Here is a 20900-nt window from a genome sequence, read left to right as displayed (position 1 = left end):
TCTCCTGCAAGCCATCAAGGAGGAGGCAAACGTTGGTCCATTGCTGCGCAAAACACTTACTAGGAAGAATTATGACATGGGAGCAATGACCTTAGTTGTAATCTTTCGTCATTCTTTTTATCTGAAAAAGTCTTGTCCGCCTTCTTTTTAATTAATGAACGAGGCAAATATTCTGCCTCCGTACTGAAGAAAAATTGTTTCGGAACCCGTATGTTCTGTAGTGAAACCGAGACGTGTAGTCGCTTATTTTCTACCGCGTGATTGCCACTGGAATTGTGGAACGGAATTGGGCCTTGTTGGTTTGAAAAGCGGATCCACTTTTGAGAATGCTGCTAGCCCGTACACGAAAGTGCTAATGTTGCGCATGCGGCTGTTACGTGGTCGTTGTGGAAAGTATGAAACAAATATCTATCACTTTGATAAAGCACAATGGTTTCGGATGCAGTGTTTCCGGAGAAAATTGGCTGATTGGTCCTGACAAATTTCTCGCCGGCCGATCTTTTGCGCTCTGGTCCTGTCCAAGATCAACTGGACACTGCAGCAGCTGGGTTGGAATACCTGGCGCACCGTCCCGCAAAGTCTCGCAACAACTGAAGATTAGTTCAAGCTGAACTAACCCTGAGCAAGGCGGATCTATCTCTAACTAGATTTATTTTGACTAGGGGGCGGAAGGCGCCGCTCTGAATCCCCAACCGTCACCGGTGATGATATGTTTTGACCGTCACGAGTGACAATACCCGAAGAACTAGGGAACAAAGATACAGAAAAGTAACGGCCAGTGACGCGGGGAGAATCATGCGACGGTTGAAATGAGTAATTATTACTATTTGAAATGGTGACAGTTGACAGTTATATAGTGGGAGATGGACCGAAGAGCCCGATCAAGTAAACCATCTGGACATTTGGTCCAAAGAGAAAGAGTACAAAATCCTGAAATGAAAGTGTGCGAAAGAGGCTGCATTCACCTGTCCAGCGCCCAGCTTCCCGCAATCTTTTGATGTGAACCTGGTAGCGACACCATGCAAGAGCCGTGCGTGCCAAGCTATGCGACGTGTAGCGGCGACCACAAAGTCTTGCAGGACCAAGACTTGCCCTCTCGTGTCCTGCTCTATCATGACGACTGACAAGCTAGGCCGTGGAAAAGGAGCGCCAGATTTTTATGTCATGAGATGAATGAATGAATGTACCAGGTTACCAGCCGCCATTAGATTGCCTTTTACTGGAAGTACTTCTGTATTCTATTGGCGGTGCTCGGTGCTTCGAGTCCACTGCCGGAGGAGTACATTGCTAGGCCATGGAGATGGTTGATCCCGTACAATATTGAAGCCGCTGCCGCCACGTCTCTGCTCTGGTGTCCCCCAACGATGAAAGCGGTTTTCTTTCTTGACAACAAAGGCACGGGAATTAACTTTCCACGCGAGAAAATGGCACCGCGAGGCAGCCCTTTATAGTCACGTGGTAGCAGGCGCAACCATGCAAACCAAGAAAATAACCGCACGAGAATCGACTCATAAGAAACAAACCACTCATGGCTCCATGGAAGCACCCGGCTCTTACCAATTCAACAGCCAATAAATGTTTAGCGATTGGCTAACAAAAATTTACATGTCTAATGGCACTAATTTCGCGTCAGATAGATAACATACTGATGGGGCCATTTACGGTCAAACCCTTGTCTTAACCAATCAAAATAAGCCCTAGATATTCAGAGAGGGAGTACTATGGAAGTACGGAGTACCTTCTTGGACTCTTAATGTCAGCAATTGGCTGCCCAAACAGCCAAACCATCGTCTAGTTGTACACATCAGTGTGATCTCATGGCAAAACTTCAACACGGTCAAGTCAATTCTGCTACGAGTGGCTTCCACGTGGCTAAAGGTTTTGGTATTACAAGCAACACCGCAAAATCCTGAAAATATCACAACTATAGACATAAATTAGTTACGAAACTGAGGCGCGTCAATCAGAATACGTCAACTCCAAAGATAAAAAAAAAATCAAGGTAGCCACAAGACAACAGCATGATTTCACCTGTTTTGGATGGGGCCTAAGCCCCTGTTTGGGATGGGGCCTAAGCCCCTGACCTGTCCTGGCCATCACCAAGCGAAAGAGGAACCCCCGGTATGATTCACAGGACGTGATAATCAACAGTTACTCAGTCAAACAAACAAAGAATGGTCTGCAATATGCGAGTAAAACATGTCAGGTGCAGTTTTCAACAAAGAGAGTAAAATGATAATTACGCCACCAAAGCCACATACTTCAGAGATACTGCCGAAGGAGCTTAGTTGATGAATATTTCAGCCTGCAGCTCATTCCTAGATGCACGTCACCAAACGTGTACCTAAGTTACAGTGACAGGAAAATATTATTATTACCGAAAATGAAAACGTTGTAACTGGCAAGCAAATAAAACTGGGTCAAAGACCTGTATTCACAAAATTCTGGAAAGGCGCACCGAGCTTTTGCATAATCCCAGTGGCAATCTTCGTGTCTCAATGGACCTCGGAAAGCTGTTTAACTTTTGTTAAGTACTGAGAAGTCAAATTGAACTTGGTATTGCAAGAGACAAAAGAAGCAAACCTTTTGTCACGAATTTTGATTTTGAATGAGGGTGCATGTCATGCCACATTTCAAGCCATAACTCACGCATAACCACTGGCATCCTAACAATATTCCTGTGATTTGCTGTTAAAATAAGAAAAACTTGTGTCATCTCACAAAGAACATCAGCAGTAGTGTTTCGTTCAAACGAGGGATTTATTTTTGTATGTGTATGGGAGAGGATTGGATGCAAGTTCTGGGAAATATGGGAACACCACACTCACATGCAGATACTCCTGACTCAAAGTGTAAACATGTACTCCCTCCGTCCCATAATATAAGAACGTTTTTCAACCTATGTTAGCTTAAAAACGTTCTTATATTATGGGACGGAGGCAGTATGTGACAGCATAAAATTTCCAAAGTAGCCCCTCATAGCAAAACATGGTAGTAGGTACCAGGAGAAGTACTATAACCAAATCCTAAAATAAATGAGGGAAAGAAATTGCAGTTTTGCACCTTTGTCAAGCTCCCAGACTGCTGTTCTCCATCCTGGAATACTTTCAGCGTCCTCATAGTACGTTATGTACTTTACATGTGGAGCCCTTGTCATGTTGGGAAATAGATCCTCACCATGATGGTGCTCAGCATTCATTCTTGTTTGTAAATCAGACCCATCATGTTCTGCCTGCAAAAAGAACACGAAGGGCTTACTAGGAAGGGAAAATTAACACTGTGATATACCACAAGAAAATAGTCACAACAGTTTGAATAGCCAAAACATGGATATTGACAGCCAAGGCCTTCAGTTTGCACGTTTAGAACAATAACAGCAGGCAGAAAATAGAATACCTGTGGAGTCCTTGTTATGTTCACTTTTGGCCCAAGCCATTGCTTGCACCATGATAGGGAGTTGTAGGATACCTGTCATGAAACAGCTACTCAGTTGCTAATGTAGAGTAATTTTCTTTGTTCAACCAAATAAGATCAATTTTATGTAGGAAATGCATTTGGTAGTACATACAGTTCCATCTCCACTGGAATTGTTAGGCTTTCCAGAAAAAGAATGACCTGATCTGGTAAGGAAAAATAATATTACAAAGTAGCGCCAGATAAATATTTCTGAAGACCAAAAGTAAAACCTTGGAATGTTTGTAACAGCTAAGAAACTCAAGAGTTAAAAAAAGGCATGAAAAGCTATTAACAGTGAATAAGTGACACTGAAGTACTAATTACTAAAGCAGGAAAACGTGCCATGGACCTCTGAAAACTACCAGTTTCTTTAAAAATGAACTATTGCATGCAAATTCTATCTCCAGTGTGCCCAACCTTTCATAAGAAATAAAAACACAGAATAGATGACAATAATATAAAGCAAACTAAAATATCGTCAGTTCTTCACAAATATCTCAAAGTAGCAATGACATCATCAAATGTGCAATGCTATGTCAGAAACAGCTAAAACTGTAGAAGGACCCATTTGGCCCTCTAGATGAAACAAGTCAAGTTGTAGTCAAACAAACACTCATCTAGGAGAAGCAATTCACAGAAACAGACATGCGGAAACATAGACATCTGGTACTTGACTGAGATGAGCACGGGAACTTTTGAAATAAAGATCAGTGATACCTGCCTTGACAGTAGGGACCGTTCAAACTCATAAATCACATCAGTTATTATCCAATTATCTGGATATGGTTTGCCACTTGGTGCAAAATAGTATCCTACCTGCTTGATGAAAAACCATGAGCGACGAGTAACAGTTTTTACAAATAAAGAAGAATCCACAACTATACCTCAGTCTTTGTATCAATGCCATATATGCAGAATACATTCTTTATTGGGGGTCTCTCCCAGGGCGTGAGAGGATTGAGAACTGGGTCACCCTGGTAGTACCTGAGATCAACAGGGACCAAAATACAAGGTCTTATATACTACTTTTGGTTATAAGCTAGACTCTATTTGGTGGTTGACTAGTTAGTATATCAAGCAACCTTCTTTGAAAATTACTCCCTCTGTCCCATAATATAAGAACGTTTTTGACACTTGTGTAGTGCCAAAAATGTTCTTGTATTATGGGACGGAGGGAGTAGATATCAAGCATGAACATCATTTTTTCTTGAAGAGACTAAAATTACGACGTAGTAGCACTGCAGAACACACGACTAAAACTTACTTCTCCAGCTGATGGATAAGGGCTTTGCTCTGTGGGTCATAATCCAGCATAGTTTTGAACAAAGTACCATCTGAAACTTCTCTGGCAGAAAATGATAAGAGTGTTGGCTTTCCACACTCCATGTTGGATGTTATGTCCTCTGTTATGTCCATAATGGATGGATAAGCATCCGTACCTGAAAGGGAGAAACAGTAAAGACAGAAAGGAGTGCAACTGCTTAGTGGGGAAAAACATAAATATCTGCAACAACAGAAGTGACTTTACAAAGAACCTCGAACTGTAGGAACCTCGATACTGACGAGGGTTGTGGGCCATCCAGAGTTGTCTGAACTATACTCCATCTCATCGCACTGTTGTCTGTTGATGTGGGCCTTCCCCTCAAAAAAATGCTTCCAGTATACATTATCAGCTTTGCAGTATTTTGAGAATGGCAAGAGCCATAAAGAAGCAGCAAATGAATTGAACATCAATCGGGCTGTCCCCTGAAACCAATATAGAAGTTTAGATGGTAAAGGTAGGAATGGGAATCATGTAAACAATATGACATATAATGCTATTGAATTTTTTGGCAAGCTATGCACAATAGTTCACAATGCTGACAAGTATGGATTCTGGACACAACTGGACTTCTTAATTATACAATTTAAAACACAATAAAATATATGCTTCACAAAATCACAGCACATCAACAGGTCAGGTGCCCAAGACCATACTATCAGTCCACCAGTGAATATCTAGGACCATACTTTGAAGCCTACAAATCAAAAGATAGACCAGAAGGACAAGGCAACATATATATTAAGTGCTTGAAAACATAATTCAAAATTCTCAAAAGAAAAGCATAATTCAAAAGCACTGTTTGACTTGACTGTGGTCTCCAAAGTTGAAGTTTGACCATTAATTTCTCTTACAATATATTGTTAATGACTTCAATATCATGGGTCACATGAAAGTGTTTTCAATACATATCTAATGTTAATATTGTTGTGTCACTAAGTCTGTTTTTGGAGTAACTATTGGTAAGAGAAAATTTACATCTTACAACGCACATGCCTTTGTAAATCCAATGGATGGAGCAGAAACCCAAAACATATAACAGCAACCACCGGTGATTGAATGCGGGCAAGTTATGGCAATAGAATAAAATACATAGAGAAAACTGACCTCAGTGATTGGAAGTCCAGACGTTGTCCCAGAGAGAGTGGCTCTGACTGATTCAGTAGATCCGAGAAGAGGGGCACCTGAAAGAAAGAGAAAACAGAAAGCGTGAAGAAAAGAAACAGCTATGGTAATGAATTAAGATTTCTGGTTAACATACCAACTGCAAAGTATGCATGTATATGTTTGTCGAGCCATTGGATATAGTGCTTTGGGGCAATTTCTAGTTTCAACCATTCCAAAAAGTACCGGAATACATTGTTTCCCATGGAATGAGCAAAAACCAAAGATGGCCCTCCTCGAAGTTTCAATGCAATTTCAAAAGTTAATCTGCACAAGAAAGGACTCATAAGCATCACACACCAAGCTCCCTCCACATATAACAGTGAGTACCCTTCTATTGTACAGAAATGCTCATAAATTGTTTCTTTTGGTCACTGTATCACAAATAACGTATGTGCTAACATAAAACTAATCATTCTGTAACAACTTAACTGGGACATGATTAAGTAAAAATTGGCATAAGAAAGCTTATCACTTAGGAATGGAAGCTTCTAAAGATAGCTAGCATTGCATTATTCTTGCCGGTTATTGCAAACAGCTATTCCCTATATTTATGAATTTATGACATTTTGGACATCGGCATGGTATCCAACATGCAATCTTTAACAGTTACTTCTTATATGGATACGTCAGTGAAGATAATTTAAATTCTATACTATGATCAATGAAATTTCTTCCATGATAAATCTAGTGTTACCATTTTCAGCTGACAATCTAAATAGCTGTTTTATATATCAACACAGTTTGTCAGCAAGTTTAAAAACGTCATATATTTCTGAAATGAGGCAGCACGTCGGACGTAGAAGTATGCTCAGCACTTATGGACATGATGCCAATTAAGTAAGCATCCTAAAATAGATAACTTAGAAGTGTTCTTGTCAATGTTTACTGGTGAGCTGAGATGTGCAAAGTGTCAACGTCATTAATCATATATATGACTGTCAGTCTGTCAACCATGTGTTTTAAAACAAAAACGAAATCCAGAAAATGAACTGAGAGTGGGAGAATTGGCTGCTATATGACAACATGAGTTAAGTTTACTAACTTTAATTTATGAAAGTACAGATCCCTCTCCTCAAGCATCGATGGGGGTAGCCTCCAATCGTATGGAACAGCGATGATAGCATTAGCTTCAATACCAAAGTCTACACACCATTTGACCCATTCTTTCCATATTGAAGAAAGAGGACCTGAAACCTTGTCAATAATACCACATGAGGACATTTAAACATTGCTCTTTCTATCTTTTCCATGAAGAAACGAATGGACGGTTTGATAATATACTAACCAACATGAAAATTATAAATGTGGACAATACTTTCTTTCTTCTTTTTAGGAATAACATGGGGAATTGCTAACTTAGGAAAATGTAACATTCCAGCCTAAATATGCTTAGGCCTGCCCACTTCGGATGAACCACACTGTCACACTACCCCAGTTACGCTTTATTCCTCACTATGTGCAAAAGGGTTAATCCAGGGTTAATATACATTTGACATTTTGGTTTATATGTTTGGTATAACTCCCTCCGAACTAGCAAGGTGGAACTAAACCCAACTGTTTACTCTTCTCTACATGGGCTTTAGTTGGACATCTTTTTTGTTGGGCCTGGGTCTCTCTCATACCATGGAATGTTATGCCAATGAAAGTAAATATAGGAGGCTGCCATCCATTCAAGGAACAAAATACATGGGTTCTTTTCAAATGGTTGAAAACAGTCAACTGTATCGTCTGCTCTTCATTAGATTGAACAAGAACAGTTACACCAATGGATGATCGTGTTTTTCTCCATTGCACTAAGATAAGTATTGTGAGAGAATGAGAAAAGAAAATCAAAAATATTATGCAATGTAAAGCTTAGAACAGAATTAAGAACATGATCCATTCCTGACTAGTAACTACAACTGGGCAACCCAGTAATTACAACATCATCGGATGCCATAGCTGTTCATGATTTTGGTCACTTTTGCTCAAAGTTTGTGAAAGTAATGGAATGTCAAAGATAATAGAAGATCACACTACAGAAGATCAAGTGCTACATAATATGAAACTAGTACTAGAAAATAACTAAGGTATATAGTTTACCTGTTATATAACCAGGGTCCAACTCTGTAATCGCAGAAAGACCACTATCTGGCCTTGACTTGCATTCTGGATGGTCCGTCTGGTTATAAGGGTCAAGCAGCATGCACTTAAGCCAGCAATTTACAGCAGAGAAAAGCTGCACCATATTGAAAAAACCAAATTAGACATAGCAAATTGATCAAATATTCATGGGAGCAACCTATCAAGTACATAAGGATCTATGTGGAGCAAAGTACCATCTGGTCCTCTACAGAGTACAGTACACTTTCTTTGAACATGTTAGACATCATTGTAAGACCGAAGCCTAGTTTGGCCAGACAAGGGCTTGCCATGTGATCATGGGAATGGTCACATATAGTTCTGCGTCTTTTCAAATTTGGGAGGTGAGGATGAAATCCCGAGCGGTAAATGAATTATTAAAAAAAATGAAAGATCCGGCATGCTGCTGGCATTCATTGATTTAGCAGAAGAGAGCGGAAAACATTGTTTGATCAAGTGATCATATGGAGGAAAGAAAAGGATACAACAACACCACTAAGAAACGACTGCCTCTATCTCCCAATTTGGTCCCGGAAGGGATGCTCTAGGCTCTTAGCCCCTGCCAGACGCCACAAATCCAAATTAGCCCTGATTCTGCCAAGGATATCAGCTGCGCAGGCCATCTTTCCCCTGAAAGTGCATCCATTTCGCTCTTGCTGGATTTCCCAAGTGATTAGGATGATGATTGATTTGATGGCTTTTCTCTCCTGTCCCGGCGCCGCGCGGCGGATGAGATCCTGAACCCTGGTTGTGGTGCAGCCCGCAGCCTCCCAGTTGCGCGTGTTCAGTGCACCGCAGCCCTTCCAGGTCGACGCCTGAGTCCAAACTTGCAAGGACAGTGGGCACTCCCAGAACAGATGGTAGGAAGACTCGAGGTTCCTTAAACAGAGCTGGCAGAAATACCCATTTTCCCAGCTGTGACGCTGCAGCCGGTCATTGCACCACAGCCGGTTGAGATGCAGTAGCCAAGAGAAGAGCTTCATCTTCCCCGGCGCCCAGGGCTTCCATATGATCGATCTTAGCGCCCCGTTGTTTGCTGGTGGGAATTGCAAGATATACGCAGAGATACCCACACAACGAATTATCAAATGTAGAACTACTGGTTACGGTGTCTCGAAATTAACCACAAGTTACTACTAGAAACTGTAATTTTCTCGCAAGTTTACCGCAAATTCATCCTACGCACAACTGAAGCCAGACAGGAACCAATGGAAAGGTTCAAATCGTCTACTACCTACTTCACTACTCCACTAACAAACCTGAAAGCTAAGTTTGGAAAGGATGTTACGGGGTAACAACTTTAGGCCAACAAAAGCTGTTCCCAAGTGTAACTGGCAAACAAAAAAAATTAATTTAAGCAGGTGCCTGAATCAGCACAGGTTGTTCTAGTCTATGGACCAGCTGGGAGAACAAATACGCACAATAACAATCCCCAAACAACAGAAATTGCTAAAACTAGCGTAGTAATCGGATATTTCGGGCGGTGCAGCACAGGGATCTCGACCTTGGTGGAGTCGAGCCAGACGGAGTCCAGGGGGTTGAAGTCGAACGGCGAGTAGGGGCAGTCCAGCACCGACCACGCCCGCAGCTGCGTCGACGCGAATCCCGGGATTATTATCCCGGAGAGCTTCCGGTAGTCGAACTCTGCCTCGCCGTCCGCTGCTCCGGCGGCCACGACCACGGACGCCGCGGTGGCCGTCGCCACCGCGATGACCATCGCGCAGGCGAGGTCGCCAGATCGGAACCGCCATGGAGGCATTTCGAGGTGATTTTGGCTGCTCTAGACGCAGATTGGTCGACTGGAGCAATAGGTGGAGCTCTAGGCGTTTCGGGAGGACAGCGGGGAGCACGTGGGGCGATCTGGGCCGTTCCTTTTGAAGAGGACGGCTGGAAACTCTTCGTTGGGTTGCTAGGTGCCTTTTTCTGCATCATATAATAACCTCATGCCACCTTTCTTTTGAAAATTGAATCTTTTCATTTGCATCCTAATAAATTTAGGCCATATTTTATTTGAAAACATAATCTTTTACTAATTCTTCACTAAAAAGTTCTTTTTATTCTTCCATATGTATCTGGATGATACTTACTTTACACAATCTACATGCAAGAATTTAGTCTTTGGCTCTTATAACTCTCGTGTCATCCGAAGTTAATACTCTCTCCGTTTTAAAAATAATTGACATGGTTTTAGTTCAAAATTCTGAACGTAGGTAATAATAAAAAGATGACACGATAGAACATATGAGATAACCTCTACGAGGACGAATTGAATTCAGATTGACTTCTTTGACTCTTAGTTGAACTGTTACCCAAAAGCTATTTCTATCGACATTAATCCTCCCCCCCCCCCTGCTAGCAAATCATTATATGTGGCGAGACTAAGAGTCGACCGATGTACCATTTGTGTAGGTTGACTTCATAGCTATTGAGGGTGTGAAAGGGAGAAATTAAACGGAACCGACCTAAAAGAAGATCTGCTATTGACAATGTATTGGTCAAATCAACAATATAATTGAACAACCTTTCGATACACATGAATCCCCAAAAGGCATGATTAGAGTGAGGGCGGGGCTTTGGCCAAACCAACCTAGGTGTAGCTTCGCTATATTTGCTTATGTACTTTAATACTCACTCCGATACAAAAGTGTCGCGGTTTTGAACTAAGGCTGAACTAACCTTAGTTCGAAGCGGCGACATTTTCTACGACCAGAGGGAGTACTTTTTTATCGATATGCGTTCATCAATGTTTATCATGATGTGAGATTTTTTTCCGCCAACTTTCAAATTTAAACCTAACTTCCTGATCAACAACCATACACTCATTTTTAGCATGAACCTTCACCATCGGTTAGAGTGTCACATCTCGAATAAATGATATCTGATCACTTCAAGATTTTAATAGTAGAAAAATTGGAGGATAGGAATCCGTTATAATTTTCCTGCATGGGTTGTTTGATTTGTAAGATTTAATCAATATATGTCTATGATGATTCGTTTGCACTAAATTCCATAGAAAAAAATTGTCCACTCAAACTTCATTGAACGACTCCCTTTTCCCGAGGTACAACCAACTTAGGGAGAAAAAAACATGTAAAAATCAAACATGCACGGGATTGCAGTAGTGTTTTTTTATTCATGCGATTTGAAATCATGCAAATAAAAAAGGCCATAAGATGTTGGAATGGACGAACGGTTCCAAAAATTTTTAGTGCAGATGAATTCTATGGTTTGCAATCTTACGAAAACAGATGCCCCTCGTACTGAAAAATTGTAAGGATCATAGCCTCCAAAGCACCTCCAAAAGACTGAGCGTACATATCATCTTGAAATTTACGCCAACTTTCAAATTTAAACCTAACTTCCTGATCAACAACCATACACTCATTTTTAGCATGAACCTTCACCATCGGTTAGAGTGTCACATCTCGAATAAATGATATCTGATCACTTCAAGATTTTAATAGTAGAAAAATTGGAGGATAGGAATCCGTTATAATTTTCCTGCATGGGTTGTTTGATTTGTAAGATTTAATCAATATATGTCTATGATGATTCGTTTGCACTAAATTCCATAGAAGAAAATTGTCCACTCAAACTTCATTGAACGACTCCCTTTTCCCGAGGTACAACCAACTTAGGGAGAAAAAAACATGTAAAAATCAAACATGCACGGGATTGCAGTATTGTTTTTTTATTCATGCGATTTGAAATCATGCAAATAAAAAAGGCCATAAGATGTTGGAATGGACGAACGGTTCCAAAATTTTTTAGTGCAGATGAATTCTATGGTTTGCAATCTTACGAAAACAGATGACCCTGGTGGGCTGGGGATAACACAGTCCCTCTAACCATCCAACCACAAGTTGGTTTGCTGAAATTTTGTCTGCTGCAGATACATGATGCGTGTCCCCGCAAAAAAAGATACATGATGTGTGTATGTACTAGTAGTATTTCTATTAAAAAAAATCTTCGGAGTAATTATAGGTGCACCGGATAATTTTCTCAGCATTTTTTTTAGAAGGATACTTTTCCCAGCTAACAGCGTTTTTTTCTCTCTCTTTTTCTTGAGGGGGGCGGTTTTTTTCTCTAAAAAGGAAAAAAAAACCTATCAGAAGTTACGGGCCGGCGGAAGAACCCCTCAATGGCTCAAAATCCAACAAGTGCGATCCAGTAATTTCGGCCCATGTACATTAGTTTTTTCAGTCCTAAATCCCAAGATGCTTCTTCTTCCTCGGTTCCTCTTCCAGCCCCCCTTCCCCGACCCCTAGAGCGAAGAGGCGCGGCGCGGCGCGGAGCGGAGATGGCGACGACGCTGAAGGGCATGTGGGGGCAAGTGATGGGCAAGGTTCGCCGGATCTTCCCCAAGAAACGCCCTAACCTCTCCTTTCCTCCTTCTCGGCGCCGGCCACCGTAGGAATGACGGGCGTTTCTTCTCTCTCTGATTGCAGAAGGGAGAGGCGGTGCGGGAGCTGGAGGTCTCCATCCGGGCGAAGGTTCGTCAGGGGCGCCCCGCGGCCGCCCCGCCCCAACTGTTGTTTTTTGTTCGAGGTGAGGTGATGGCCTATTGATCTTGTGGGTCTGGGTGTGCTGCTGCTGCTGCTGCTTCAGGGCAACGTGACCCAGATGGAGGACGCGCTGCTCCGGGCCTGCATGCTGTTCTCGAACCTGAGCTACACCGCGACCTCCGCGGTGGTCAGTCTCGTTGGAGCGTTCGCTTCTGGCCAAGGTGACTCTCTCTCGTGGATCTGTGATGCCATTTGCTTACAAATTGCTGCTTTATAGAATTGTGCTATAATTCCCTCAACAGAATGGTGCTTAAGTTTGTGTGTGTATTGAAATCTCTAAAAAGACTTATATTTAGAAATGGAGGGAGTAGAATTGTGCTATGAATCCACTTAACAGAATGGTGCTTAAATTTGTGTGTGTTTTAAAAGGATGTGAATTGCGGTTATTAGAACCAAATCAGAGTACTGTCTGCTCCGAGTCCCTTCTTGATGTCTATGCAAGAGCCAATCCAGGGCAGCCCCTTCTTGATGTCCATGACAGTTCTCTCTTCGAAGAAATAATAGCCTCTTGACCTCTTCCAACCTTCCAAAGAACCGTGTGTCCTCCGAGGAATGGTGTCTGTTCAAATGAGAAGATAATCCATTCTCCCTTTTCCATAACCAGTGCACACTGTTTTTCTTATGTTGCTATTAAGTGTTCTCAGGTAAACAACTCGTGAAGGATGTAGATGTTCCTTTTTACGTTTGCCCGTGACACCTTGACTCCTTCACATATAAACCATTGCTGTTTAGTTTCTGGAATATTTATCTCTACTATGGGTTCTTGTATAAAATAAAGTTGCATAACTATCACCATTGAGCTTCCTTGCAGAGGTTTACTGTTGGTACCACACATGCTTATATATTTTCTGTTTTGCAGTACATAAAATTGTTGGGGGTCAACCTATGCCTCGACTATTCAGGCTTGGTTTGTCTGCTGGTAAGGCTATGAACCTGGTACTGGCCCTTGTATATAAAGAGTGGCATGCAAATGCATATGCAAGCTTTATATTTCCAAGTTGTTAAAGATGTCCTGTTTCAAGGCCAATACAACTTTCCAGCCAATTTAGCTGAGAACTAGTGGTACATAATTGTTTTCTCATTCCTTTGAATTGTTAAAATTGAACTGATATCCACTTAGCGCTCGCCTGGGAATTAGAAACAATTTTTAGAGCACGTTAACAAGTTGGGTCATCTATTTTGGAACGGAGGGAGTAGTTATTGAACTTCTGCAAGGTTGCTTTCATTATTTGTATTCCAAAATTCAATTGGAAGGGCACATGTTGGCTACTGTGGCACAATAGCCACGCTCAATTTTGTTCATTTAAGTACACTATGTTTACTGTAAAAACAACTTGGCGTAGTTGAGGAAGCATGTAGTCTGTTAGATACTCGCAGCAGTAGATGGTCTTTCAAAATTTAGATTAAACTGAACCTGCTAGCTGCTAGCATATTTCTCCTGGCCTGGCAGAAAACAGGTCTAGGGAAATAAACCTTGGGCACGACCTTCAAAATTATTCGATGAATTGAGTCGTATTTGGTCTTGTGCTTGCATTAAACTTTTTTTTAGTGAAATGCTAATCTGATGGAGCAATATTCCAGGTGTTGGTTTGACTGCAGGGAAGATGATGTATTATGAATCGTTGCATGCAACTAGCCTATACATATTGGGCCGTGGAGAGGAGCCCTTTGAGCGCTTGAAAATGGAGCTCGCTAATATGTGTGGTTTGCTAAATCATAATAGCTATTAGCTAAAAAAATCTGTGTCAAGTGTACTAGCTAACTGCTCGTTTCACTTGCAGAATACTTACTAAGCATAGTGATGAAAAGTTATCGGTTGAAGCTGTAAAAAAGCATTTCTTTGCCGAGAATCTCTACACTGATCAATACCAGGATAAATTACTTTTCCGGTGGCGCCAACGTTACTCGTATGTTGACAGCACCTATCTGGAAAGGGTGAAGGAGATTGAAGCAAACAACTCAGTGGATAAGGACAAAACAATGTCTGCCCAGACAACGGTAAAAAAAATGCGACTTACAACTGATCTTGCGGTTTTTAAGAACTCAGAACATAAAGAGGCATCCTTGTTTTATGGAGGGAAATCTATGCATCCTTTTGCTTGCAAAAATTTATGCCTTTTTTGCATCCATACTACCGAAGCAAATCAAAGCAACATCATTCTTCTCTTCATGTTTGTAGGGATCATTTGGGAACCTCATGGAGGACCCACTGGCCTGTATACTGGGTTCTCCAGACAGCGACATGGAGAATGATAAACCGCCTGAGCGCACAGCTACTATCCTCAGGAAAAGAGACCTGCGAGCTCGGAGGAGAAGTCAGCGGCATCATCGTCGGCATGCGGCATTGTGAAGGTCCGATATTGTCACTTCCATACATGGAGCAGTGATACTTGATGTTCGAATGTTTCAATTCTCTTCGACAATGTTGCAAACACACTTTTGATATTCTATAAAGAGCTCATGTGAATCTGAGCTCCATTGCGCCACACACTACATGTGGCAAAGAATGTCAGTATACATTTTTGTTCTCTTGTTTTTTCATTGCGCTAAGTTGAGGCTGCTACTGTGTCGTGAATTATAGAATGCACTTTAGCGCCCAATCTGGATAGCCCGTTGTAGATCCGATCGCTAGAAATCATTCGAGGGTTAGGACTACTGTAGCCCCTGACTTGTATTCACCGGGTCAGAGATCTCGTTCTGTTTTCATCTGATCAGAAAAAAAAGACTACTGTACCGTACATACTCTGTTGCCACGCCTTTTCTTGCAACAGCAGGGCGATTGTTGTCTAGACTAAGACTGGGCCTCTCCATCAGGCCATGCATTTGCAAAATACTGGGGCTAATTATGTTGACAAAAATCATAGTTACTCCTTATTCTCAGTTGGTGTATTACAACCCTGGGGTGACATGTGTAGTTCACCGATGTAAAGATATACTCCCTCCGTTCACAAATATAGATAATCTTTTATATTTCAATATGGACTAAATACAGACTGAAATGAGTGAACCAACACACTAAAATGTGACTGTACATCCGATTTGCAAAAAAGTTAGAACATCTTATATTTGTGAATGGAGGGAGTATTTCATAAGGTACGTACTACATAGCTGCTCACTGTTCCCTGATGTGAAGGGATTACTATCCTTTGTGGTGTCTTCAGGTAGCTCATTAATAATAGTTGGATAAAAGGACGTAGGTTTAGATCCCTGGGAAATGAAAATGGTGATCAGGCTCGGAATGGGTATTTAGCACTGCATGTGCAAGACTTGGCTTTTAGAAGAAGAAAATGCAAAATAGGGTGAGATGAGCATTATGCGGATTAGGATAGGAGAGATTAACAATATTTCTCCATCTGTGTGCGCCCCTACTATCTACTATAATCAGCCAGTTGGGTTTTAGGGGTTCAGGGGGTATGATACCTGATTTTATAGTTTGGGGTACCATTTAAATTGACCAAGGTCATTCCACTCCCCTCTAGCTACTTCAGCTAGCAATTGTAATCATAAATCATACCAGTAGAAATAAATGATTATTCTGAATCTGGAGTAAACTTCAAAAAACACCAATGATATTTCTGCAGCTCAAATGACGAAATGATATAACTTATCGGACGAGTACTGCCATGCAGGCTAACGTATAATCATCCATGAAAAACAACACACTCGACAGTTTTATGCACTCTTATTCCCCCCATCATCAAGCATATGGTAGATCAGGCACACGCCTCAATACTCTGCCCCCAGAAGTGCGAGCATCATATCTTCATAGTCTCTGCTTGTTTCCTTGGAAACAGCCTTCTCCAGCGGGACGCTGTTCCTCTTCTGGTACGCCTCCTTTATCACCTTCAGGTCCACCTCGGCGCGAGTGGTTATGACCCTCGTAAGGGTGTTCTCGTCTGTGCCGACGCCTCCAAGGGCCAACCGGACGACCTTCTCAAAGTATCTGTCAGGGCAAGTGAAACACCTTATGATCGCCCTCAGGGTTGAGAGGAACTCGTTCTTTGGGTCTTCCTTGAGGTCCTGTTAGTGATCAGCAAAATGCATCAGTACGAACGAACAACGAAACAATGTCTCCTGAAACTGTCAAGTGTGAAGTGTGAAGAACTACTCTTTTATCGACGTATAATCATTTGAACTCTGATAATTATGTGCAGTACAAGTTTCTAAGAGCGACAATGTTGGTGAACACAATGAATCATGTGAAGCAGTTTTCTGTTACCAGTGCCGAACCAAATTCATCATTCTTTTCGAAAAAAATAATACAAATTCATCATTTGTGTATGACATAGTTCAACTCAAACGCGCAACATAGATCGGTGTTCTCGTTGTAGGATGTGTTTTTGTCTTCATGGTTTGAAAGGGAAAAAAGCAACTATGAGCAAGCAAGGAGGTGAATAGTTGTGATTTTACCTTAGTGATGGGATGACTGAACTGATCATTGTAGCTGTTGAATGTTGCAAGTAGCTGAGCCTTGCTCCTTGTAGTGAGAATCCTGACGATCTCATCATCACTGTAGGCCTTCTCGTTGATCTTTCCATTGAGTATTTTGGCTTCAGAGTGTGCCAACGATGTGTTCACCTCCGGACCATCGTAGCGGTATGCGCTTACAAGAGGCACCAGAAGCTGACATGAAGAAATAACATTACCTTAATTAGGGACTGCTGGTGTTCATGAGCAGCAATTAAGGAGTACGTATTTCAGAATTGTAACCGTCTTATTAGATCTGGATAAGTACCACGTCAGAAAAACAGGAGATACACCATGACACCTTAACTGAAGAATATAACAAAGTGAAAAGTGCCCAGCAGTGTTGTGCTAATCATGGCACCAAAAGGGTGGGATGTAGAGTAACATGAAAGAAAATCATTTCGTGAATATATAACAAAGCATATAACATGATCAAGTTACGTGGCATGATAATTACTCCCTCCGTTCCTAAATATTTGTCTTTTTAAAGATTTCAAATGGACTACCACATACGGATGTATACTCCGTATGTTTGTTGAAATCTCTAGAAAGACAAAAGGAGTATAATCGAAGATTCACATATTAACGGGCTGGGAGCTGGGAAGGATATCGTTGGCATTTCGCCGTTCTGTCATGATGTCTGGAGATTTTGTAAATTTGGGCGGATCAAGATCCACTTTTTCTCGAGCGGAGACGATGGATCGAAGAGAGGAGAGGCGTGACGGACCTTGCGGAAGTCGCCGGTGACGTGCGCGGCGACGTCCTCCTCGAGCGAGCGCTTGAAGCGGTCGTGGTAGGCCTGCTTGGCGGCGAAGAGCTGCGCGGGGGTGCGCGCGCAGGCGATCTCGACGAGCGCGCGGCCCCCCGGCTGCCACTTCTTGGCCTCCTCGCCGGCCAGCTCCGCGTCCCGCTCCGCCGGGTCCAGCGTCCACTGGGTCACCGCCCTCTGCAGGAGAACACGGCCGGCCAGCCAGGCACCGGATCAGGAGAGGGGGAGAGCGGCCCAGCCGGGCGGATCGATCGGGATATAGGAGTATAAGATGTTTATTACCTCGAACTTGCCGTGGATCTCGTCGCCGATGGCGCGGAGCAGCTCCTCGCCGTAGGCCTCGGCGTAGGCGCGGCGGATGGCGCGGCGCTGCGCGGCGTCGCGGTGCGCCAGGATGGAGACGATGAGGCGCTCGTTGGTGCCCCACCCCGCGAACGCCTTGCGCAGCTGCTCGCAGTCCTCGGCGACGGCCGGGACGGCGGCGGGGACGGAGAGCGTCGCCATTTCGTTTCGTCCGGTGTGCGTGTGCGCCTCGGCGCGATTCGGGGAGATGTATGTGTTGGTGTATGGAAATTGGCGACGGGTGGTGCGCGCGGGGAGCAGGCGCCGTGAGTCGCGGTGCGGATGGCTTTTATGCACTCGTGCGGAGGAGAGGAAGGCGAGCCGCGTCCGTCCGGGCAGCGCCACATGGACCGGCGGGCCGACAAGTCTCCGATCCCGATGCAGTGCAGTGGGGAGGTTGGGCTGTGGGGGCCCGCGGGTCGGGCTCATCACCTGCCCCTGTCAATCTTCATGTCGTCGACTTCGGTGCGTGTCCGTGCCACGATGGTAGCCACTAGCCACGTCGTGCTTTTTTGGTGGAAAAATAAAGCGACGCCGTGCTGGATTATAGGGGCGGTGTCTGGGTCTGGCCGGCCGGGACGGACACTTGGACTTGGTTAACCAGCGCTGATTGGTCGGTGATCGTTAACTAGACGGATGGCAACATCAGCTTGCTTGCTTGATTGATTATGCCAACGGAAGAAATGCGGGGATGTGCTCGCCACTATGGCGCGATATCAGTGGCTTTCCTTTGTTTTTAGATTATAGATTAGACAGAGTGGCTTTTCTTTACAGCTAATCAGCTAAAGCTATCCCTCCCGGACGGCACGTTTTTCTTTCTTTCTTTAAATTAATAGACAGAAGAAGAGTGGGGTACCGGACGCCGACGACATTCCTATTCCTCCTCGTGGCTACCACTACCCACACACTCTACAGTAGATTGCTCTAAATTTCGTGCATGGCCCAGAACGGCCTGTCAAGCGAAGGCTTGTTTACCTCAATAGCATCTCCAACCGCCCCCACAACAGCCCAGCTAGGACTTTTTTTTGCGCCGGTTGTAAAAAAAAAAAACACCCCAGCCATGCGCCCAAGACCTCGTTTTCCGCCGGCGCTCCCAGCCTGAACCCAGCGTGCTGGGGGCGAGCTGGGAAGACCGGCGCTATCTTCCCGCATGCAACTCGCCCACAATCAGCCACATTTTCCCTCTCTCTCCTCTCTTTCCACCTACCCCACGCCTCCCTGCTCCCCTCTCGATCCCCGCGGCTTCTTCCTCAGCTCCTCGATGATAGCATCCTCGTGGCTGGGGCGGAGTGGCCGGCATCCTCGACGGGCGGCTCGCCATGGGCGCCGGCATCCTTGTTGGGGGACGGTTGGAGATGCACGTCAGCGTGGAGCTCCTGCAGATCGACCACGGCCTGTGCCTCCCGGAGGAGCTCGTCGACCACGGCCTCTGCCTCCGGCGATTCAAGCGCTGGGCGCGCAGCCAAGACACGACGTTTGTGGAGCCCCGCGCCGCGGCCACGTCCTCCTCCGGCGGGGCCGAGCCAATGCCCATCCGTAGGCTGTCTCTCATGGTGATCTGCAACATGTGCGCTTGCTCGGAGGGCCGCGCCGAGCAGATGGACGCGGGCGTCATCACGGCCGTGTCCGGCATCCTCCTCTGGCCTGGCGCGCGCGGCCGGCGCGGACAGGTGTCACGACTGACGGTGGCCCCAAGAGTATGAGATCCAAGGAGGCCCACCTGGCAGAGGCGGGGGCTGATGAAGACCCAAGTGCAGTCGAGTAGGTGTGTGTGTGGTGGTTGGGTTGGCGTGCTTAAGTACAGCCGCGTGTGGCTGGTGTGGGTATCGTGTATTACTTGGCCGAAACGAATCGGAGCAGAGCTGCCCTCTCTCCAAGTTATCTCCTCCTTCCACTTTCCCTTTTCTTCCTCCTACCAACTCCGATCCCCTCCTTCTCGATCTCCTCTGCCGATCAGGCACGTTACAATCTGGTATCAGAGGTCGGTCGTCCTGGAGACGGTGTATCCGAAACCGCGCTACAGCACCAAGCAAGCTCTTAAGACGGCGGCGATGGAGGAGCAGTTGGCGGCGCTAATCCAGTCCGTCAACGCCAGTCGGACGGCGACGGAGGCGCGATTGGAGGCGATCCAGACCTCCCTGGAGTTGTGGCGTCCTGCGGTGACTCACATCCAGCAGCAAGTGGATGAGTTACGCGCCCAGGTCGGGCGCATTGCGCTTCATTCCTGTCCTGGCGGCGCCCCCGGAGTCAGATCTGGGCTGTGCCGGCGACGCGGTGGTGCACGAGACGAACCACGGGCCAGATGGCCACGGCGCGGGCGACATCACCGAGGGACGGGCACACGGGGTGGTCACCACCCAGTTGCCCCCTCCGGTCAAGAGTACGTCTCTGACCGATCCCGATCCCCTTTCCCATTCTCTTGCTCTGAGCCCGCCCGAACTGGTCAAGGATTTTGAGCCCCGTACACCACATGCTACCTAGTCTAGCTGGTCACTTCCAAAACTGGATTTCCCGTCTTTCGGTGGGGATAACCCACAGTTTTGGAAAACCCGATGTGAGAAATATTTTGATGTCTATAGTGTTCCACCTGAATTATGGGTTCGGGTAGCTACCTTGCATTTCTCTGGGAACGCTGCTAGATGGTTGCAGCTGCATGAGTCGAGGGGAACGACCATGACTTGGGGAGAGTTGT

At 44.5% G+C, this 20900-nt stretch overlaps 3 protein-coding genes across 6 annotated transcripts; 1 reads left to right on the top strand and 2 right to left on the bottom strand.

Annotated features, from left to right (window-relative positions):
* Nucleotides 1–1511: 1511 nt before the first annotated feature.
* LOC123145444 (phospholipid--sterol O-acyltransferase) lies at nt 1512–9873 on the bottom strand. 4 transcript variants are annotated; one of them, XM_044564855.1, is made up of 17 exons: nt 9570–9873; nt 8027–8162; nt 6987–7131; nt 6039–6208; nt 5885–5961; nt 4992–5202; nt 4721–4895; nt 4341–4440; nt 4178–4272; nt 3569–3620; nt 3397–3468; nt 3064–3232; nt 2584–2688; nt 2429–2513; nt 2262–2344; nt 2032–2179; nt 1512–1924 (listed from the first exon to the last, which is right to left on the bottom strand). In XM_044564855.1, the coding sequence occupies exons 1-15, from the start codon at nt 9822–9824 to the stop codon at nt 2263–2265; spliced, it is 1929 nt and encodes a 642-aa protein (XP_044420790.1). In that variant the 5' UTR covers nt 9825–9873; the 3' UTR covers nt 1512–1924; nt 2032–2179; nt 2262. The 4 variants fall into 4 exon arrangements, with proteins under 4 accessions (XP_044420790.1, XP_044420791.1, XP_044420792.1 ...); XM_044564856.1 differs by having other exon boundaries at nt 1512–1909; XM_044564857.1 differs by having other exon boundaries at nt 2459–2513.
* Nucleotides 9874–12268: 2395 nt separating this feature from the next.
* Nucleotides 12269–15147, top strand: LOC123145443 (uncharacterized). Its single transcript, XM_044564854.1, has 7 exons — nt 12269–12410; nt 12514–12558; nt 12674–12791; nt 13490–13549; nt 14212–14329; nt 14412–14628; nt 14810–15147. Exons 1-7 carry the CDS (start codon nt 12366–12368, stop codon nt 14978–14980), a joined length of 774 nt encoding a protein of 257 aa, XP_044420789.1. The 5' UTR covers nt 12269–12365; the 3' UTR covers nt 14981–15147.
* A 1030-nt stretch (nt 15148–16177) lies between these two features.
* On the bottom strand, nt 16178–18652 carry LOC123145442 (annexin D7). The gene is made up of 4 exons (XM_044564853.1): nt 18149–18652; nt 17825–18043; nt 17041–17253; nt 16178–16650 (listed from the first exon to the last, which is right to left on the bottom strand). The coding sequence occupies exons 1-4, from the start codon at nt 18635–18637 to the stop codon at nt 16357–16359; spliced, it is 1215 nt and encodes a 404-aa protein (XP_044420788.1). The 5' UTR covers nt 18638–18652; the 3' UTR covers nt 16178–16356.
* Between the last annotated feature and the right edge of the window lie 2248 nt (nt 18653–20900).

The sequence above is a fragment of the Triticum aestivum genome, chromosome 6D, assembly GCF_018294505.1.
Source record: "Triticum aestivum cultivar Chinese Spring chromosome 6D, IWGSC CS RefSeq v2.1, whole genome shotgun sequence".
NCBI classification, from domain to species: domain Eukaryota; kingdom Viridiplantae; phylum Streptophyta; class Magnoliopsida; order Poales; family Poaceae; genus Triticum; species Triticum aestivum.
Note: the sequence above shows the minus strand (reverse complement) of the source record. Positions and strands in the feature narration are given on the sequence as shown.